The 18320-nt window shown below is 37.9% G+C and overlaps 1 protein-coding gene across 3 annotated transcripts in view; it reads right to left on the minus strand.

The window, feature by feature from the left end:
* The window catches only part of LOC127873698 (B-cell lymphoma/leukemia 11A-like), a 102231-nt gene that overhangs the window by 42825 nt on the left and 41086 nt on the right, over nucleotides 1-18320 (minus strand). For all 3 annotated transcript variants that reach the window (XR_008046334.1, XM_052417642.1, XM_052417640.1), the window contains exon 2: nucleotides 16705-17073. Coding sequence is in view for 2 of the 3 variants with exons in the window: in XM_052417642.1 (XP_052273602.1) it covers nucleotides 16705-17073 (369 nt within the window). In the remaining variant the exon portion in view is untranslated. The remainder of the gene's footprint in view (nucleotides 1-16704; nucleotides 17074-18320) is intronic.

The raw sequence follows: 18320 nt of genomic DNA on the forward strand, positions 1-18320 counted from the left end.
TTGGTCATTAAAGATAGGACATTGGTAATCAATTATAGGATATTGATCATCAATCATAGGACATTGGTCATCAATGATAGGACATTGGACATCAATGATAGCAAATTGGTCATTACCTCACTGTCCGTCCTGGCCACCTGCTCCTCCTACACTATTAGCACTAGAACCTTGAAACTTACATACATGGTAGCTATGAGCATATGTGCGACGGTGACAGTACGGAAATTTGATCTGACCCCTGGGTCAAAAGTTATGGGGGTTGGGGCGGGGCCGGGTCGGAGATTTTCACTCATTTTTAACCAGGTTTTCCGAAGGAAAAAACTGGTTATTAGATTGGCGAATGCGGGCGGGCTGGCTGGCTTGCGGGCTGGCGGGCTGGCTGGCTGGCGGAATAAGCTTGTCCGGGCCATAACTATGTCGTTCATTGTCAGATTTTAAAATCATTTGGCACATTTGTTCACCATCATTGGACGGTGTGTCGCGCGAAATAATTACGTCGATATCTCCAAGGTCAAGGTCACACTTTGAGTTCAAAGGTCAAAAATGGCCATAAATGAGCTTGTCCGAGCCATAACTATGTCGTTCATCGTCAGATTTTAAAATCATTTGGCACATTTGTTCACCATCATTGGACGGTGTGTCGCGCGAAATAATTACGTCGATATCTCCAAGGTCAAGGTCACACTTTGAGTTCAAAGGTCAAAAATGGCCATAAATGAGCTTGTCCTGGCCATAACTATGTCATTCATTGTGAGATTTTAAAATCATTTGGCACATTTGTTCACCATCATGGGACGGTGTGTCCCACGAAAGAATCACGTCAATATCTCCAATGTCAAGGTCGCCACGACTAAAAATAGATTTAAAAAAAAAAAAAAACTTACAAAGGGGGTTAATTTTTTTTGGTCATTTCAAAAGTTCAGTTTGAGTTTTCTCCCTTTATCAGATTTTTTTTTCACAATGAAAACCTGGTTTTGTGACAATTTTGTCCCTTGTTTTATGTTATTTTACATTAACTTCTTCATTTCTGCACCGATTTACTTCAAATTGATACTGAGCCTCTCTTATGACAATACGGTCAATCTCAACTATGCATGGCCCTATTACCAACCCTGGGGCGCCCCGGCCACATAGGCCACGCCCACCCAAAATTGCCTTTTACTATAATTTCTTCATTTCTACACTGATTCACTTCAAATTGATACTGAACCTCTCTTATGACAATACGGTCAATCTCAGCTATGCATGGCCCCATTACCAACCCTAGGGCAACCCGCCCACATAGGCCACGCCCACCCAAAATTGCCTTTTACTATAATTTCTTCATTTCTGCACCGATTCACTTTAAATTGATACTGAACCTCTCTTATGACAATACGGTCAATCTCAACTATGCATGGCCCCATTACCAACCCTGGGGCGCCCCGCCCACATAGGCCATGCCATAATAGGCCACGCCCACCTAAAATTGCCTTTTACTATAATTTCTTCATTTCTACACCGATTCACTTCAAATTGATACTGAACCTCTCTTATGACAAAACAGTTAATCTCAACTATGCATGGCCCTATTACCAACCCTGGGGCGCCCCGCCCACATAGGCCACGCTCACCCAAAATTGCCTTTTACTATAATTTCTTCATTTCTACACCGATTCACTTCAAATTGATACTGAACCTCTTTTATGACAATACAGTCAATCTCAACTATGCATGGCCCCATTACCAACCCTAGGGCGCCCCAGCCATATAGGCCACGCCCACCCAAAATTGCCTTTTACTATAATTTCTTCATTTCTACACCGATTTACTTCAAATTGATACTGAACATCTCTTATGACGATACGGTCAATCTCAACTATGTATGGCCCATTACCAACCCTGGGGCGCCCCGCCAAAAATAGGCCACATCCACCCAAAATTGTCTTTATCCCCACGCTTTTTGAAAAGCGTGGGGATATTAAGGTTATCTCCGCTGTCCGTCCGTCCTGGCCACTATCTCCTCCTACATTATTAGCACTAGAACCTTGAAACTTACACACATGGTAGCTATGAGCATATGAGCGACCCTGCACTATTTGGAATTTTTATCTGACCCCTGGGTCAAAAGTTATGGGGGTTGGGGTGGGGCCGGGTCAGAGATTTTTACTCATTTTTTAAGGTTATTTTACTATAATTTCTTCATTTCTACACCGGTTCACTTCAAATTGATACTGAACCTCCCTTATGACAATACGGTCAATCTCAACTATGTATGGCCCCATTACCAACCCTGGGGCGCCCCGCCCATATAGGCCACGCCCACCCAAAATTGCCTTTTACTATAATTTTTTCATTTCTACACTGATTCACTTCAAATTGATACTGAACCTCTCTTATGACAATATGGTCAATCTCAGCTATGCATGGCCCCATTACCAACCCTGAGGCGCCCCGCCCACATAGGCCACGCCCTCCCAAAATTGCCTTTTACTATAACTTCTTCATTTCTACACCAATTCAATTCAAATTGATACTGAACCTCTCTTATGACAATACGGTTAATCTCACTTTGCATGGCCCCATTACCAACCCTGGGGCGCCCCGCCCACATAGGCCACGCCCACCCAAAATTGCCTTTTACTATAATTTCCTTATTTCTACGCCGATTCACTTCAAATTAATACTGAACCTCTCTTATTACAAAACAGTCAATCTCAACTATGCATGGCCCCATTACCAACCCTGGGGTGCCCCGCTCATAGGCCACGCCCACCCAAAATTGCCTTTTAATATAATTTCTACATTTCTACACTGATTCACTTCTAATTGATACTGAACTTCTCTTATGACAATATGGTCAATCTCAACTATGCATGGCCCCATTACCAACCCTGGGGCGCCCCTGGGTCAAACATGCGGCGTGGGGATACGCGTCGGCCTCTGCCCCGCCATTTCTAGTTAATGATAGGACATTGGTCATCAATGAAAGGATATTGGTCATCAATGATAGGACATTGGTCATCAATGATAGGACATTGGTCTTCAATTATAGGACATTGGTTATCAATGATAGGACATTGATAATCAATGATAGGACATTGATAATCAATGATAGGACATTGATAATCAATGATAGGGCATTAGTCATCAATGACAGGACATGGGTCATCAAGGATAGGACATTGGTCATCAATGATAGGATATTGATAATCAATAATAGGAAATTTGTCATCAATGATAGGACATTAGTCATCGGTGATAGGACATTGATAATCAATGATAGGGTATTGGTCATGAATGATAGGACATTGGTCATCAATAATAGGATATTGGTCAGAAATGATAGGACATTGGTCATCAATGATAGGACATTAGTAATAAATGCTGGACATTGGTCATCAATGATAGGAAATTGGTCATGAATTATAGGGAATTATTTATCAACGATATGACATTGGTCATTAGTACAGCGTTATTGGTAATCAATGTTAAAATATTTTAAGTCAAAGACAGGACTTTGTAAACAATTATGTAGTTTCTAATAAAATATACAAAAAGAACATGTTACCTTAATAAGGTCAAAAGCTGCAACATTGAATGTTCCATAAAATATGTGACCTTGGTAATGAAGGACAGAGCACTATTTTATTTTATGTTTTTACAATGAACAGTTTTGAGAAATCAGCCAAACTTGAAAACAAACATCTCTCGACTATACTGATAGGCTAGTAGTATACTTGTGCATGTATTTGAGCCACATTCTGGGAAAACTGAGCTTAATGAATGTGTGAAAGTGTACACTTTGCGCCAGGACCCATTCAGGCAGTGCCTCCCAGCTACTTGAGCCTCTCTCCCATCCAAGTTATGTAACCTTAGATTTTTCAGGTGATAACAATGGTGAAATTTCCACTAAAGGTGCCAAGCAAAATAATGATTGACGTTTTCCTGCAACAGGCAGATACTAAAAAGCTTTCCTGTAAAACACTTGGACAGTTTTGTTTATGCCAATGTCTATTTCCAGGGCGGTATCAGTAGAAAAAAGTGTACAAAAAAACATGTGCAGACACCCCCGTCAGTCTGGTCTTGGCTTATCAGATGGTTGCGCTGGGTCCCGATTAGATGAGTAAAGGCTAAAGCATTTGCAATGCAGCGGAACTCTGATCATCCACTTGTAACTCTGATAAGTCACAGCTTTCCTGGCCCATGGACAACTTCATGGGGCGCACAAACGGCTGGTTATGTTGCCATGACTACCTGTCCAATACCTCTCTTGTCAAGAGGTAACACTAAAAGCAGCTGATAATTGTATGAGGTAATCTTCCAAATAAAACTGCTTGACTCCTTCAAGCAATATTACTGGCTGTGCTCCCTCCACTTCCCCACATTGACTCCTGAAATCCTTCAAGTTACATTACTGGCTCTGCTCTTCCACTACCCCTACCCCCATCATTCATTGCAAGGATAGAGGGATTCCGAGACCAGCAGATTACATTTTACAGTCTCAGTATCATGTAAAATTCCCATGCATTCATTGGAACATGGAATGTACCGTAGTTGAAACATGAGGGACACTGAAAACTGAAATAACAGAGCATACAACAGAATAGTGTTGGTGTTTGTAATAATCTCCTAATGACCATGCAGAGAACCATTAAAACTGGCCAGACACAAGTGATCACTGCATCTGACAAATGAGCCATGCACTAGGAAACAGGGCTTAATGCATGTGTGCAAAATGTCATTTAGCCTGTGCAGTCTGCATATGCTAATATAGACGACACTTTCTGCCTAAGCTGGATTTTTGTTTAAAAGAGGCTTCATTATAAGGAAAAATTCCATAAAAAAGAAAAGCGTCGTCCTTGATTAGCCTGTGCACACATCTGGGACAACACTTTAGGCACAAGCATTAAGCCCAGTTTTCCCAGAATAAGGCCTTAAATGACCATGCAGATCACCAATTAAAACTGGCAATACAAAAGTGCATGGCTGCATCTGACAAATGTTATCCCAAATTGCTGATGATCAGTGCTGTTATCTCAAGTGCTGAAAACTGGAACAGTAAATGCCAGATGTATAAAACATATGGTTGTCCAATGTTGAACAAAATCAGGTAGCCCAGTCTACAGGAAGCGGTTACAGACATTGCAACCAGTCCAAGAAACTACATCACCCGCAGCGCATTCTTACCAGGCCTGGCGCATACATGTACACCAGGTACAACCCTGTCTCTGGGATGCAGGAGAATCAGTGATGGAGAACCAGAGACCTATCCAGGCCTGAAGAACCAGGGGCTTATCTTGGCAAAATGTGAATAGAACCAGGGGCGTATCTAGGCAAAATGTGAATAGAACCAGGGGCGTATCAAGGCCTAAAGAACCAGGGGCGTATCTAGGCCAAATGTGAATAGAACCAGGGGGTATCTAGGCCAAATGTGAATAGAACCAGGGGCGTATCCAGGCCTGAAGAACCAGGGGCGTATCTAGGCATTATGTGAATAGAACCAGGGGGTATCTAGGCCTAATGTGAATAGAACCAGGGGTGTATCCAGGCCTGAAGAACCAGGGGCGTATTTAGGCCAAATGTGAATAGAACCAGGGGCGTATCTAGGCCAAATGTGAATAGAACCAGGGCCATATCTAGGCCAAATGTGAATAGAACCTGGGCCGTATCTAGGCAAAATGTGAATAGAACCAGGGGCGTATCCAGGCCTGAAGAACCAGGGGCGTATCTAGGCCAAATGTGAATAGAACCAGGGGCTTATCTAGGCCAAATGTGAATAGAACCAGGGCCATATCTAGGCCAAATGTGAATAGAACAAGGGCTGTATCTAGGCAAAATGTGAATAGATTCAGGGGCGTATCTAGGCAAAATGTGAATAGAACCAGGGGCGTATCCAGGCCTGAAGAACCAGGGGCGTATCTAGGCAAAATGTGAATAGAACCAGGGGCGTATCTAGACCTGGAGAACCAGAGACCTATCCAGGCCTGAAGTACCAGGGGCGTATCAAGGCCAAATGTGCATAGAACCAGGGGCGTATCTAGGCCTGAAGAACCAGGGGCGTATCAAGGCCAAATGTGAATAGAACCAGGGGCGTATCTAGGCCAAATGTGAATAGAACCAGGGCCGTATCTAGGCAAAATGTGAATAGAACCAGGGGCGTATCTAGGCCAAATAATAGAACCAGGGCCATATCTAGGCCAAATGTGAATAGAACCAGGGGTGTATGTAGGCAAAATGTGAATAGAACCAGGGGCGTATCCAGGCCTGAAGAACCAGGGGCGTATCTAGGCCAAATGTGAATAGAACCAGGGGGGTATCTAGACCTGGAGAACCAGAGACCTATCCAGGCCTGAAGTACCAGGGGCGTATCTAGGCCAAATGTTAATAGAACCAGGGGCATATCTAGGCCTGAAGAACCAGGGGCGTATCTAGGCCAAATGTGAATAGAACCAGGGGCGTATCTAGGCCAAATGTGAATAGAACCAGGGCCGTATCTAGGCAAAATGTGAATAGAACCAGGGGCGTAGCTAGGCCAAATGTGAATAGAACCAGGGCCGTTTCTAGGCAAAATCTGAATAGAACCAGGGGGCATCTAGGCCAAATGTGAAAAGAACCTGGGGCGTATCTAGGCCTGAAGAACCAGGGGCGTATCTAGGCCCAATGTGAATAGAACCAGGGGGTATCTAGGCCAAATGTGAATAGAACCAGGGGGGTATCTAGGCCAAATGTGAATAGAACCAGGGGCGTATCCAAGCCTGAAGAACCAGGGGCGTATCTAGGCAAAATCTGAATAGCACCAGGGGCGTATCTAGGCCAAATGTGAATAGAACCAGGGGGTATCTAGGCAAAATGTGAATAGAACCAGGGGTGCATCTAGGCAAAATGTGAATAGAACCAGGGGCGTATCTAGGTCAAATGGGAATAGAACCAGGGCCATATCTAGGCAAAATGTGAATAGAACCAGGGGCGTATCTAGACCAAATGTGAATAGAGCCAGGGGCCTATCTAGACCAAATGTGAATAGAACCAGGGGCGCATCTAGGCCAAATGTGAATAGAACCAGGGCCGTATCTAGGCAAAATGTGAGTAGAACCAGGAGCGTATCTAGGCCAAATGTGAATAGAACCAGGGGTGTATCTAGACCAAATGTGAATAGAACCAGGGGCGTATCTAGGCAAAATGTGAATAGAACCAGGGCAGTATCTAGGCAAAATGTGAATAGAACCAGGGGCATATCTAGGCCAAATGTGAATAGAACCAATGGCTTATCTAGGCAAAATGTTATTAGAACCAGGTGAGTATCCAGGCAAAATGTGAATAGAACCAAGGGCATGACTAGGCAAAATGATAATAGAACCAGGGGAGTATCCAGGCCAAATGTTAATAGAACCAGGGGGGTATCATGGCAAAATGTGAATAGAACCAGAGGAGTATCCAGGCCAAATGTGAATAGAACCAGGAACCAGGGGCGTATCTAGGCAAAATGATAATAGAACCAGGGGCGTATCCAGGCCAAATGTGAATAGAACCATGGGCATATCTAGACCCAATGTTAATAAAACCAGAGAAAAAACCAGAATAAAAATCACGAAATGTAAAAAAAAGTAGGTTCTGCATTTTGAATGGGGACCATCGATATTGTTGTTTTCCTAGTATACCCCCTCTTTATGCCCCTGAGAACTCTACCTTTGTGGCAATCTCAGGTTCCATGACCATGCACAACACTCCACCATTAGGTGAACAACCTAACATAACAAGGTACCTATCCATAGGCTGCAATTTTCTGTCCACAGAAAAGCTTCATGTCTTGGACAGAAAGCAAAGCCAAGCTTTGTGATTTATTATAGCAATGACAAGACTTGGGTATAACCAGGGCTTTTTACTATATAGCATAGCAAGATATGATATCTCTATGTATATTACTGTCAAATCATTATTATGCGTGAGACATTAATTTTGGTTGATTTTTGTTATGTTAACGGGTCCACAAATGTACGTAAAACAAACACACCGCAAAATAACAGACACAAATTACCTCTTTTTCTGTCCAAAATCAGAGATTCACAAATATACATGTTCATGAAAAAGTCATTTTTTGTAAAACACCAAACTTTCATGACGACAAATTGTATGATTTAACAGTTTACTTTATTTGAATTTGAAAATATATTATATATATTATTATATTTATATATATACATGACAACAGACTTAACTTAATTGACAGTTTCCGCCATTTTCTTTCGATTAATTACTTGAAATATTCATGAAAACTCCTGAAATCTCTTGAGATTGTCCATCATTAATAGGGACCAATTAAACAATACTTATCAATATCAGATAAAACCCTAGGATACCATGGGCATACAAGAGAACTGTTTGATTGGCTGACCTTACTCTAGCCTACTTCCTTGTGAACCACTGACTAAGAGTTTCTGAAACAAGCGGACTCTAGCATTTCAAGGGCAAACAAGTGGACTTGAATGTCAAGGGCATGCACTACTTTGCATTCTATATCTATATGTGCCTGGCCCTGAAAAATGGGGCCTTATGCATGTGTGTAAAGTGCCACCTGAAATTAGCCTGTGAAGTCTGCAGAGGATAATCAGGGTCAACACTCCACTCTTTTTTTTATGGTATTTTTTGTTTTAAGGACGTCTATTTATGCAAAAATCACTTTGAGGCAGAAAGTGAAGTCCCTGATTAGCCTGTGCTGACTGCACAGGCTTATCTGGTAAATTATTTTGCTTGTTTCTGCTAATACAAACATAACAATAATAATTATCTGCACAAACAAAACTGTCTTAGTTATATTTATACTGTTAAATTATGTTAAATACCCACAATGACAGCATATAGAATCTCTTTCGCATGATCATTACACTTTTATGTGCGCACATCGTTAATCAAACACACTTTAATGTGCACACACTCTTCCATATTGACTCAATGTGCGCCATTTTCCTATACAATACTTATAAGGTTTATGATTTCCAAAACGTTCGGCTTTCTGACAAAACTATTCCAAAAATGAATATGAGCCTCACTCTGGGAAAATGGGGCTAAATGCGGGTGCATAAAGTGTCTTCCCATATAAGCCTGTGTAGTCTGCACAGGCTAATCATGAGACAACATTTTTCGCCTTAGCTGGATTTCAATGACAAGATTCTTCCTTTTAACAAAAAAGTCCATAAAAGCAGAATGTTTTGTCCCTGATAAGCCTTTGCGATGACACTTTCTGTATATGCATTAAGCCCCATTATTCCATGTCGCTGCTCATATGTTCTGTCTTTATGATAGGGCGGCTGTATAGTAGGGAGGGTTTATACCCATTCAGTCTGCAGTCATCACATAGGAGGCTAATCTAATGCAGCCTTACTGGTGTTTTATTACAACTGCATTTATTATAACAACTTTACTAACTCACAAGTATGATCTCAATAAAGAGGCAGGGTTTACAGGCTTTTAACTACCTCCGTTAAGATTTTGGTATGAAACCCTTGAAAATAAAACAAATTAAAAAATTGAAACGCCCAATAACTAAAATATAAAAGAAATGCTTTTGGGATTTTATTCTTTTTCAGATATGTATATTTATTGTTTTATTTCACCAGAACTCAAGTGACCTTTTTTAAAAATTGCATTCACTTTGTAAAAAAAGAACTAATTGATATAGTTTAATGAATACAATGATAACAATTTCATACTAATAATATCCTAATTCTGATAAGTTTGATGATGTTACTTACTGTAGACACTCCTTAAAAGACAATTATTATAAATTATGTAATAGTTAATTTAATATATTTTGCAAATTATTGCTCTACTTGTTTATAATTGAAAAATGATGTTTTGTAATAAATAATTGAAATCCAATAAATACATCCACTTAGTATAGCAAAATAAATAACATTACATAAACATATATAATTAAGTGAGTCTGAGGATCAGTTAATTGGTATATAACATTTCAAGACATATATTTACTTGCAGGAGTGATGTTTTGTGATTTATTACACTATTATTATGAAATGTTGGATGGGCCATTATTTGAAGTGAAACAGCTATCTGTTACTCCTTAAAAAGCTGTTGTAAAAGGACCCAGTCCAAACATGAACATGAAAACTAAAGGCACTATCGCGCGCTTAGTGCATAATGTTGAAGACATAACTTTAATTTAGTTAACCCTTTCAGTGCTGGAACCGAATTTTGATACCTTTGCAAACTGTTTGGATCCAGATGAGACGCCACAAAACGTGGCGTCTCATCTGGATCCAAACTGTTTGCTATTCTGATAGTATTCTTTGAAAAAAAAATCGAAGAAAATGCTAATTTTAGAAATTCAGCAGACGACATTTTAGCAGACAAGAAATTTCCCAGCATGCAAAGGGTTAAATAACAAGGAGGCATGCAGGTTGCTGGTAACAGGTCTTAAGGGATGTGTATTAAATTAACAATTGGAAAAGTTTTGCATGATGGCCCATATGGGGGATATAAAGAATAAATATCTTGTAACAACTCTCCCTGCCAAAGTTTAACATGGGCTGAACATTAAAATTGCTAATTTAAAATTGAACGTTTTTACAAAAATATTTTCTGCATGATGTTTCTTTAACAAAACTCAGCATGTATTTCAATAATTTAAAATATTCCTATTTTTGGTATTTCTATCAGTTTTTTTTTTCAACCAGAAAGCGGCTGGGGGTATTCAGCTGTCAGTCATACGTCAGTCGCAGACTAGTTTTAACAATAACTTAGTGAGTAGAATCTCTGCAAGTGCTTTGAATATGTCCTGTCACATTCAAAAATATTTCCTTAACAGAATGCTAACCTATATTGAGTATTAGTGAAGCCAGCTATTTTGTTTCCCCACTTCTGCATTTCTTAAAATGATGATTCCTGCAAAGATTTGATAACTGTGAAAGAAGCCTCACAAACAAACCAAGATTTCACAACTTAAATTTAATGGCATTCAAAAATCAATACAAAATTACCAACTGTAAATTACTCTGCAATGATGGGTGACATTCCAAATGAAAGGCAGTGACTGCTGCAAAAACTAGCGCCAAGAATCGGCGATCAAGGTCATTGATACTTGGGAAAACTGAAGGACCATAAATATATCAACCTTGTTCTGGGAAAACTGTATTTACTGCATGTGTGAAGTGTCATTCCAGATTAGCCTGTGTAGTTTGAACAGGCTAATCAGGTATGACACTTTCTGCTCTTTTGAAATTTTCCAATGGAAAGAAGTCTCTTCTAAACCAGAATCCAGTTTAAGTGTCAACTGTCGTCCCTGATTGTTTTTCCAAATTTAGGTTACATGATACTAAGATAACATGCAGGAACAAAGCACTGCACAGGTACATGGCCTGGCATTAATTACACCAGAAATTCAGAGCAAAAACACACCCCTTGTAGTCTTTAAAACTACCAATGGCACTGATGCCCAAGACGTTTGCCTCTTCCAAAAGCAAGTGCAAGAAAAATGCATTATAATGTACAATTCATGTAATGAAAACACAAGGAATTTTCAAAACCTTTCTCTTATAAATAAATAATGATAACTTGCTTTTTTATCAGAAATGTGTTTTTTTCCTGAACAATATTGCCTTTTGAACAGTTCATGTGATCTCTAGGTTTTGAAATGTCCTTCCTTCTGACATGTACCATGCCAAATTATGAAAATCCGAATTCTTTTGCTTATGGCAATATTGGCAAGTCCTTCCAAAAATTATTGTGATGAATTAAACTGCCTTCTAAAGCGCCTGTCAACACAAGTTAGTAGTATGCAACCTACGGATTAAGTCTCATGCAAGTGTCTCGTGCAGTTACAAAACATAGCAGAGTTTGGTGGGTGTCTACTGATAAGAGAAATCAAACAATAACTGTTTTTAACAGAATTAATAACTGTGGAGTTTTACATATAGATTCAAACTTGCCTCTATAAATTTCTATTAATATCCAACAAAACAAATATTTAAATCTCAACATTTAAATAGATTGAATTTATGGTGTTGATTCTTTCCATGTGCAAACTTCCCAAGTTATTGCTATTTATCGGCTAAACTTTACAAATTACTGTAGAATATGTTCAATTTCAGAATCTCATATAAATATTCATGAATATCACTTTTAAATTATGCATGATCTACTCTTAAATGCCGTACCTTCAAAAACTTTTTTTTTTAATATGTGCAAACAAATCTACTTTAATTGTTTGATTTATGCATTTTAATATGAATGATGAAGGAAAAATCATAACATGATAGCTGTTGTTACAAAACATCCACTAAAAAATGCACCAAATAGACATTTACAAACTGTCTTCATGTATAATGTGTATATGGAAATGTGTGCGTTTTCTTCAATGCAATAACTTGAAAAGTCTTCTATATCTTTTACAGTTATTAAATACAGGCGTTCATAAAAAATATCAAGGTTGGACAATTCATAAAAAAAGAGTAAACCATTGCTTAGCGATAATAATAATACTGACATGTTTCATTTCTATTTAATCCATGATGTATTATGACCTCTTCATAGTGAACATACATTATTTACATGGTCAAACTATTTGCAATACTGCACTGCTTGTAAGGCAGAGACTTTGGTGGTATCAGGCATTGCTTTTCAAGGAATTTAAGTTTTTAGTAGGCCCGTTGACATTTTAATCAATCAGAGCATGCCCAGGATAGTGGCTGAAGGAAATGGCACACAGCTCTGTGACACTTACAGGTTTCTATCTCCATTCTACTGTAAGTGATGGAAGTTTTGGTGAAGTGAAAATTAACTCCTAAACATTTAATCTGATGTCGTTAAAATTGAAAGCAACACTTACTGCAGAAAACAACCCATTCTCTATAAAGGCACCTAAATGATGTTCAAAACAGTACAGTCATGAAGATTTTAAATAAAACCTAAACTTAAAATTGCCTCTTTTTGACGATGCTGTGAAGCAGCTCGTCTAAGTTATCATACCATGAAACAATTCTTCACAAGGGCGATCTATGTAAAAGACCGAGCCAGTCCGATTGAGATAGCTCGATTTCTCTAATCGGCGTAACTCGCTGATTATCATTGATGAAGGTAAAGGAAGCTCAGCTATAAATAGGACAGCATATTCTTGGAAAAAGATTTAATAATAGTTTGAAAACGTTAATTATAAATCAGTTATATTAAATCCATTATATGTTTATATATCAATGACAAACAATATATTAAATCCATTATATGTTTATATATCAATGACAAACAACTATGTATTTTCTGTATTGTATTTGACATTTGTCGTGATTCTGTAAATAAATTGCGAATGAAAACGTGTATAATTCACATTTAACGCGATCATGAGTGTAAAGAAAACAAATTTTTTTGAACCTGCCATTTGTAAACGTTAGAGCGAGTATGGTATATAAACAGCATAATAGCCGTATGGCATCTATGAAACTCGCTCTTATGCGTCCTCCCTCATTTTGCGTTCCGTATTAAATAAACCTTGCAAACAGAAATTACAGAGCCACATCAGTGCACACACTATGTTTGATAATTCATTCGTTTGTTGGATAGTGTTGGCTGTTTTAAACACACATTAGGTCACATCGCGGAGATTTAGTTAACCTTACCATGTGTTCAAGGGCGAACTCACGTATTCAAGTCGTATTCGACTATGTGCTCATACCTACTTTCGGGAATCATCATGAAATTGTTGCTGTACTTAACGAACAAACATGCCTAAGCTTATTGAATTAAAGAAAAAACAATACCGTAAATCTACGAATATAATACGCACTTTTTTACCTGCTGATTTTTTCTTCAAGTAGGGGGTGCCTATAATATACGAGTTTAGAGCAGAACAACATTTTTCCTGTGCAAATTTTCAACTTAATCGCTTTAATTTGCTTTGCGGCAGCCATTTTGAACTACACCATTACATCAAAGGGGTGCAACAGGGCTCGCGCTGTTGTTCGCCATTTGAGTCATTTGCGAAAATATTGAGAATTTGGCTCAATAAAAATCTTATCTGTGAAAATGCGAAAATCTAGTAAAATTTCATTGAAAACATCCGCAATTTATATCGACTGGTTTTCTATATTTGTCTCTTTGTTTTAATGAAAGTGTTCGCAATTCGAACAGTAAAGGAAACCCGGTCTGTACCCGATTATGAGACATCGCTTGACCTTATTGTTATTGAAGTGCGCATGGTAGCTGGCCAATCAACATTGAGCTCGCTTACACATGAAATGACGTTGTCAAATGAAACGTGAGAACGGGAGGAGCTATCGGATAATATTGGGTCATTCATGCGCAGACACTGTATACTTTGAATACACTGTTAATATCGTGGTCTGCCTACAAAATAGCGACTGGACACTAAGTCGTATAAAGAGATTAGCAAATGAAAAAAAACAACTGACAATACCCGTAAATAAATATTTCTTAGCTGACCACTATTTATCTTTCTACCTCATCTTTAACATATCTGAAGTAAAGAGTGGTAATTAAATAATTAGTTTTATGATGCTAATAGAGTCTATTACACCTGTCTGCCAATTGCCGAATTAAATTGAAAGATGATAATTAATTAATTTGTTTTTTACTCCCAAACTAGCCTTAATGACAGCAGGGAATTTTATTAAAGAGATCATGAAAAACACGAGCAGTTTAATTTTAAGTTATATTAAAGTATCGAGTTTGTAACACTTCGTAAAAGTAATTCATCTAGACAACTATAAAAACGGAAGTAACCATTTTGTCTTCTTATTACTTTATTATTATTATAATTATTATCGTCCCCAATATTGTCAAATTGAATTGAATGAGAAAACAAAAAACAGTGTCTCTGCTTCTTTCTTTTGTAATTATGACTGCTTTACCCGGATGTCAGCAAGGGGCCCGTGTGTTATCGGTAACAATCAATAGACAGAGATATTTATTATGCAACTGTCATAACAACAGCACTATAACACATCCTGATCAATATACCGGGGTATTACTGTGAAACAGATAGTTGACAACACCAAATTGATTTGCTATTTTCACAACACCAAAATATATTGACACATTTTTTCGGAAATGGCCGATTTCGGACACTGATTTTTTTAGTGCGTATTTTACTCAGATTTTCAATTTTTACTGATTAATTTTGACCAAACTTGGGGCAGCGTATTATGCACGAGGGCGTATTATATTCGTGGATTTACGGTAATCAAAAGAGAAAACTTATATGTTCATGCACATGGGCATGTGAAATCACGTCCATACACATAACATCATTAACTTAGGAAAGGAAACAACGAAATATAAAGTTTGGTATGATATACATGTGAAATTAAAGAGCATGGTGTAATTAAAGAGCATGTCAAGTTTTGAATATATCTGCTACGTAACGTAATGTTATAACCCACAAACGTTTTACTGTAACAGAACATTTTTTAAGATAAGTGATACAGAAAATACACATCGAATATCTTATTAAAGATCTTTCTTGTTATATTCGATTGAGAATGTAACCCGCCTCCCAGTTTCGCTGATTGGGTCAAGTTCCCCACGGGTACTACCTTCCCGTACCCCCATTTTTTTTATTTAGTACCCAAAATTGTTCTTACTCAATTTTTTTCGTATCAAATATTTTTTTCGTACCTAAATTTTTGTTTGTACCAAAATTTGTTTTTGTACCCAATTTTGTTTTCGTACCCAATTTTTTTTTTCGTAACCAAATTTTTTTGGGTACCCATTTTTTTGGGCATTATTTTTGTACCCAAAATTTTCGTACCCATTTTGTTTTCGTACCCACATACACAATTGTGGTGTTGTAGATAAACTTAAATGGATGCTTTTATATCCATCCTCTTCAAAAGCATTGTAACACCAGTACTGTCAGTACTTTGATTATGTACTGTTTTGTTTTGTATCTGTAAACAGCTTTGTATTTCCCATGATGCATTTCAAATGATATGAATCTTCTGTTGTGTTTTTGATTTTGCAGAATGATCTGAGAATGTTAGGACCCCTGATGATTTATTTTTTGGACTTTCCCAATAAACACACAAATTACAAAAAAAAAACATGGAAGTCTACAAGATGATATTTACGCACCTTTACAAACACATCTATGTTTATATACCCATCAAGTACCTGTACATGGAATACTAAGTAAATAATATGCTTGTATGAATTCATATAATAACCTAAATAAAAGATCAAACAAGGCTATTGTCAAGCAATATGGTCCCCTACCGGCTCCAAAATTTGTCAGAAATTCCACCATTCTAGAATTATTATTTTTTTGGTTGCCATAGCAACCACAATTTTTGACGTAGAAACAAAATGAAATGACATGCATAATGTCCATATTGCCATTTATCCATGATGCAAGTTTCATGAAAAAATATTAAGAACTTTTAAAGTTATCGCAGGATCCAGAAAACCTCCATTTTCAGCAGTATTTCTAGTCTGTTTGTTGCCATAGCAACCAGAATTTTTGACGTAGGAACAAAATGAAATGACTTGCATAGCGTTCATATTACCATCTATCCATGTTTCAAGTTTCATGAAAAAATATTATGAACTTTAAAAGTTATCGCAGGATCCAGAAAAGTGTGACAGACAGACTCACAGACAGACAGACAAACACACGGAGCGCAAACCATAAGTCCCCTGGTAGGGGTAGGGGAAGGGGACAATAAAACTTGGCACACACAAAATTAAACAATTACGCACCTGTATTGGTAGTGTTAGACTCGGCATCGACACCCTGTTTCTGCTTGAGCGGCACGCGTTCCTTCACGTCTTTCACCTCGTGACCTGCCTCATCCTCTGTCTCAATCTTCACATCGCCATTGGCACCGCAGCTTAGTTTGCATGCCGCATCAAGAAGCTCGCGGCGCGTGATTGGCGCCGAGATCGGCGTCCGTTTGCTGCTGATGACCGCGCTATTGTTGCCGTCATCGTTTTGTTCGTAGCTCTCATTCTCATCGGTTTTCTCTTTGCCACACTTGTTGACCTTGTGGCGGATGAACTTGGTGATCTCACGCAGCCGGAAGTTTGTCTGGCAGTCACCACACACCAGCAGGTCATTCTCTTGTTCAACTGAAATACACAACAGCAGACGTCAATTAACACACAACAGCAGACGCCAATTAACACACAACAGCAGACGTCAATTAACACACAACAGCAGACGTCAATTAACACACAACAGCATACGTCAAGAAACATTCAGACAAGTTCAGAAATTTGTCCGGCCTCTTTATAGCCGCATCGACAAGTCTGTTGAACGGACAAATTCCCAAAGCCAAATGGTCGAAATAAATCCATGTTTTATTCTTCTTTTTTTTTAAATATGTGTCACATGATTATTATATCTCAATTTTATTTCAATTATCAAACAAAGTATATAACTATTATTCAGGGCTTTTGTCCTGTTTTTGTGAAGCGGCCTTGGCCCCCCCCCCCCCATTTTGTGAAAAAATGAGTTGCGAACTATTCAAAATTGTGAAAAAATGAGTCGCGAACTGTTCAAAATTGTGAAAAAAATAGTTACAAACTTTCTAAAATGGTGAAAATTTGAGTCGCGAACTTCTTGAAATTGCGAAAATTTGAGTCGCGAATTTCCCAATTTTTTGAAAAACCGCCATACTCACAGAAGGAAAAAAAGCCCTGTTATTTATATAAAAAAAAACTTATAATTTGAATTATTAAAAAAGAGTTAAACTAAACTAATTTTTCCCAACTAAGTTGACTTTGCGCTCAAAAATATTCCCAATCCCACAATTGCATTTTCACGAAAGAGCAAGAGAAAGGGCTACTTTTTAAGTGGAAATGGTTGTTTACCTTAGATAATGGTTTTATTCTTACTGGATTTTATTTTTGCAATTATTCCCAATTCAATTTTAATAAAAACTAAATTATCAGAATGGTAAACAACTTCAGTACCTGCTTGGGAATAGTTCTTTCACAAATTCAGCTCAACGCAAAGTAGTATGATGAAAACTTATACCATATTGGCTGCTGATATCATGATACCGTTACAATTAAAGACAATTCATTATAAAATATTTTTTATGATAATTATCTATTTACTTTACAGGGTTATAATATCATACCTAGGTCTGCTACATCTCTGAAGCATAGTTTATTTAATAACTGCTTTAGTTGCGCATATGTTAGTTGTTAAAAGTACACATGTATTAAACTTTTGTTGTTCTTCAAATAAAAAATATCAATTCGATCATTGTAAAAAGTTATATATTAATTATATGCTATATAACTTCTTTCACTCAAGAATTGATAACTTGAATACCTAAAGTTACTTGTACAAATATCATAGTTACTGT

Source organism: Dreissena polymorpha, chromosome 3, assembly GCF_020536995.1.
Source record: "Dreissena polymorpha isolate Duluth1 chromosome 3, UMN_Dpol_1.0, whole genome shotgun sequence".
Classification (NCBI taxonomy): Eukaryota; Metazoa; Mollusca; class Bivalvia; order Myida; family Dreissenidae; genus Dreissena; species Dreissena polymorpha.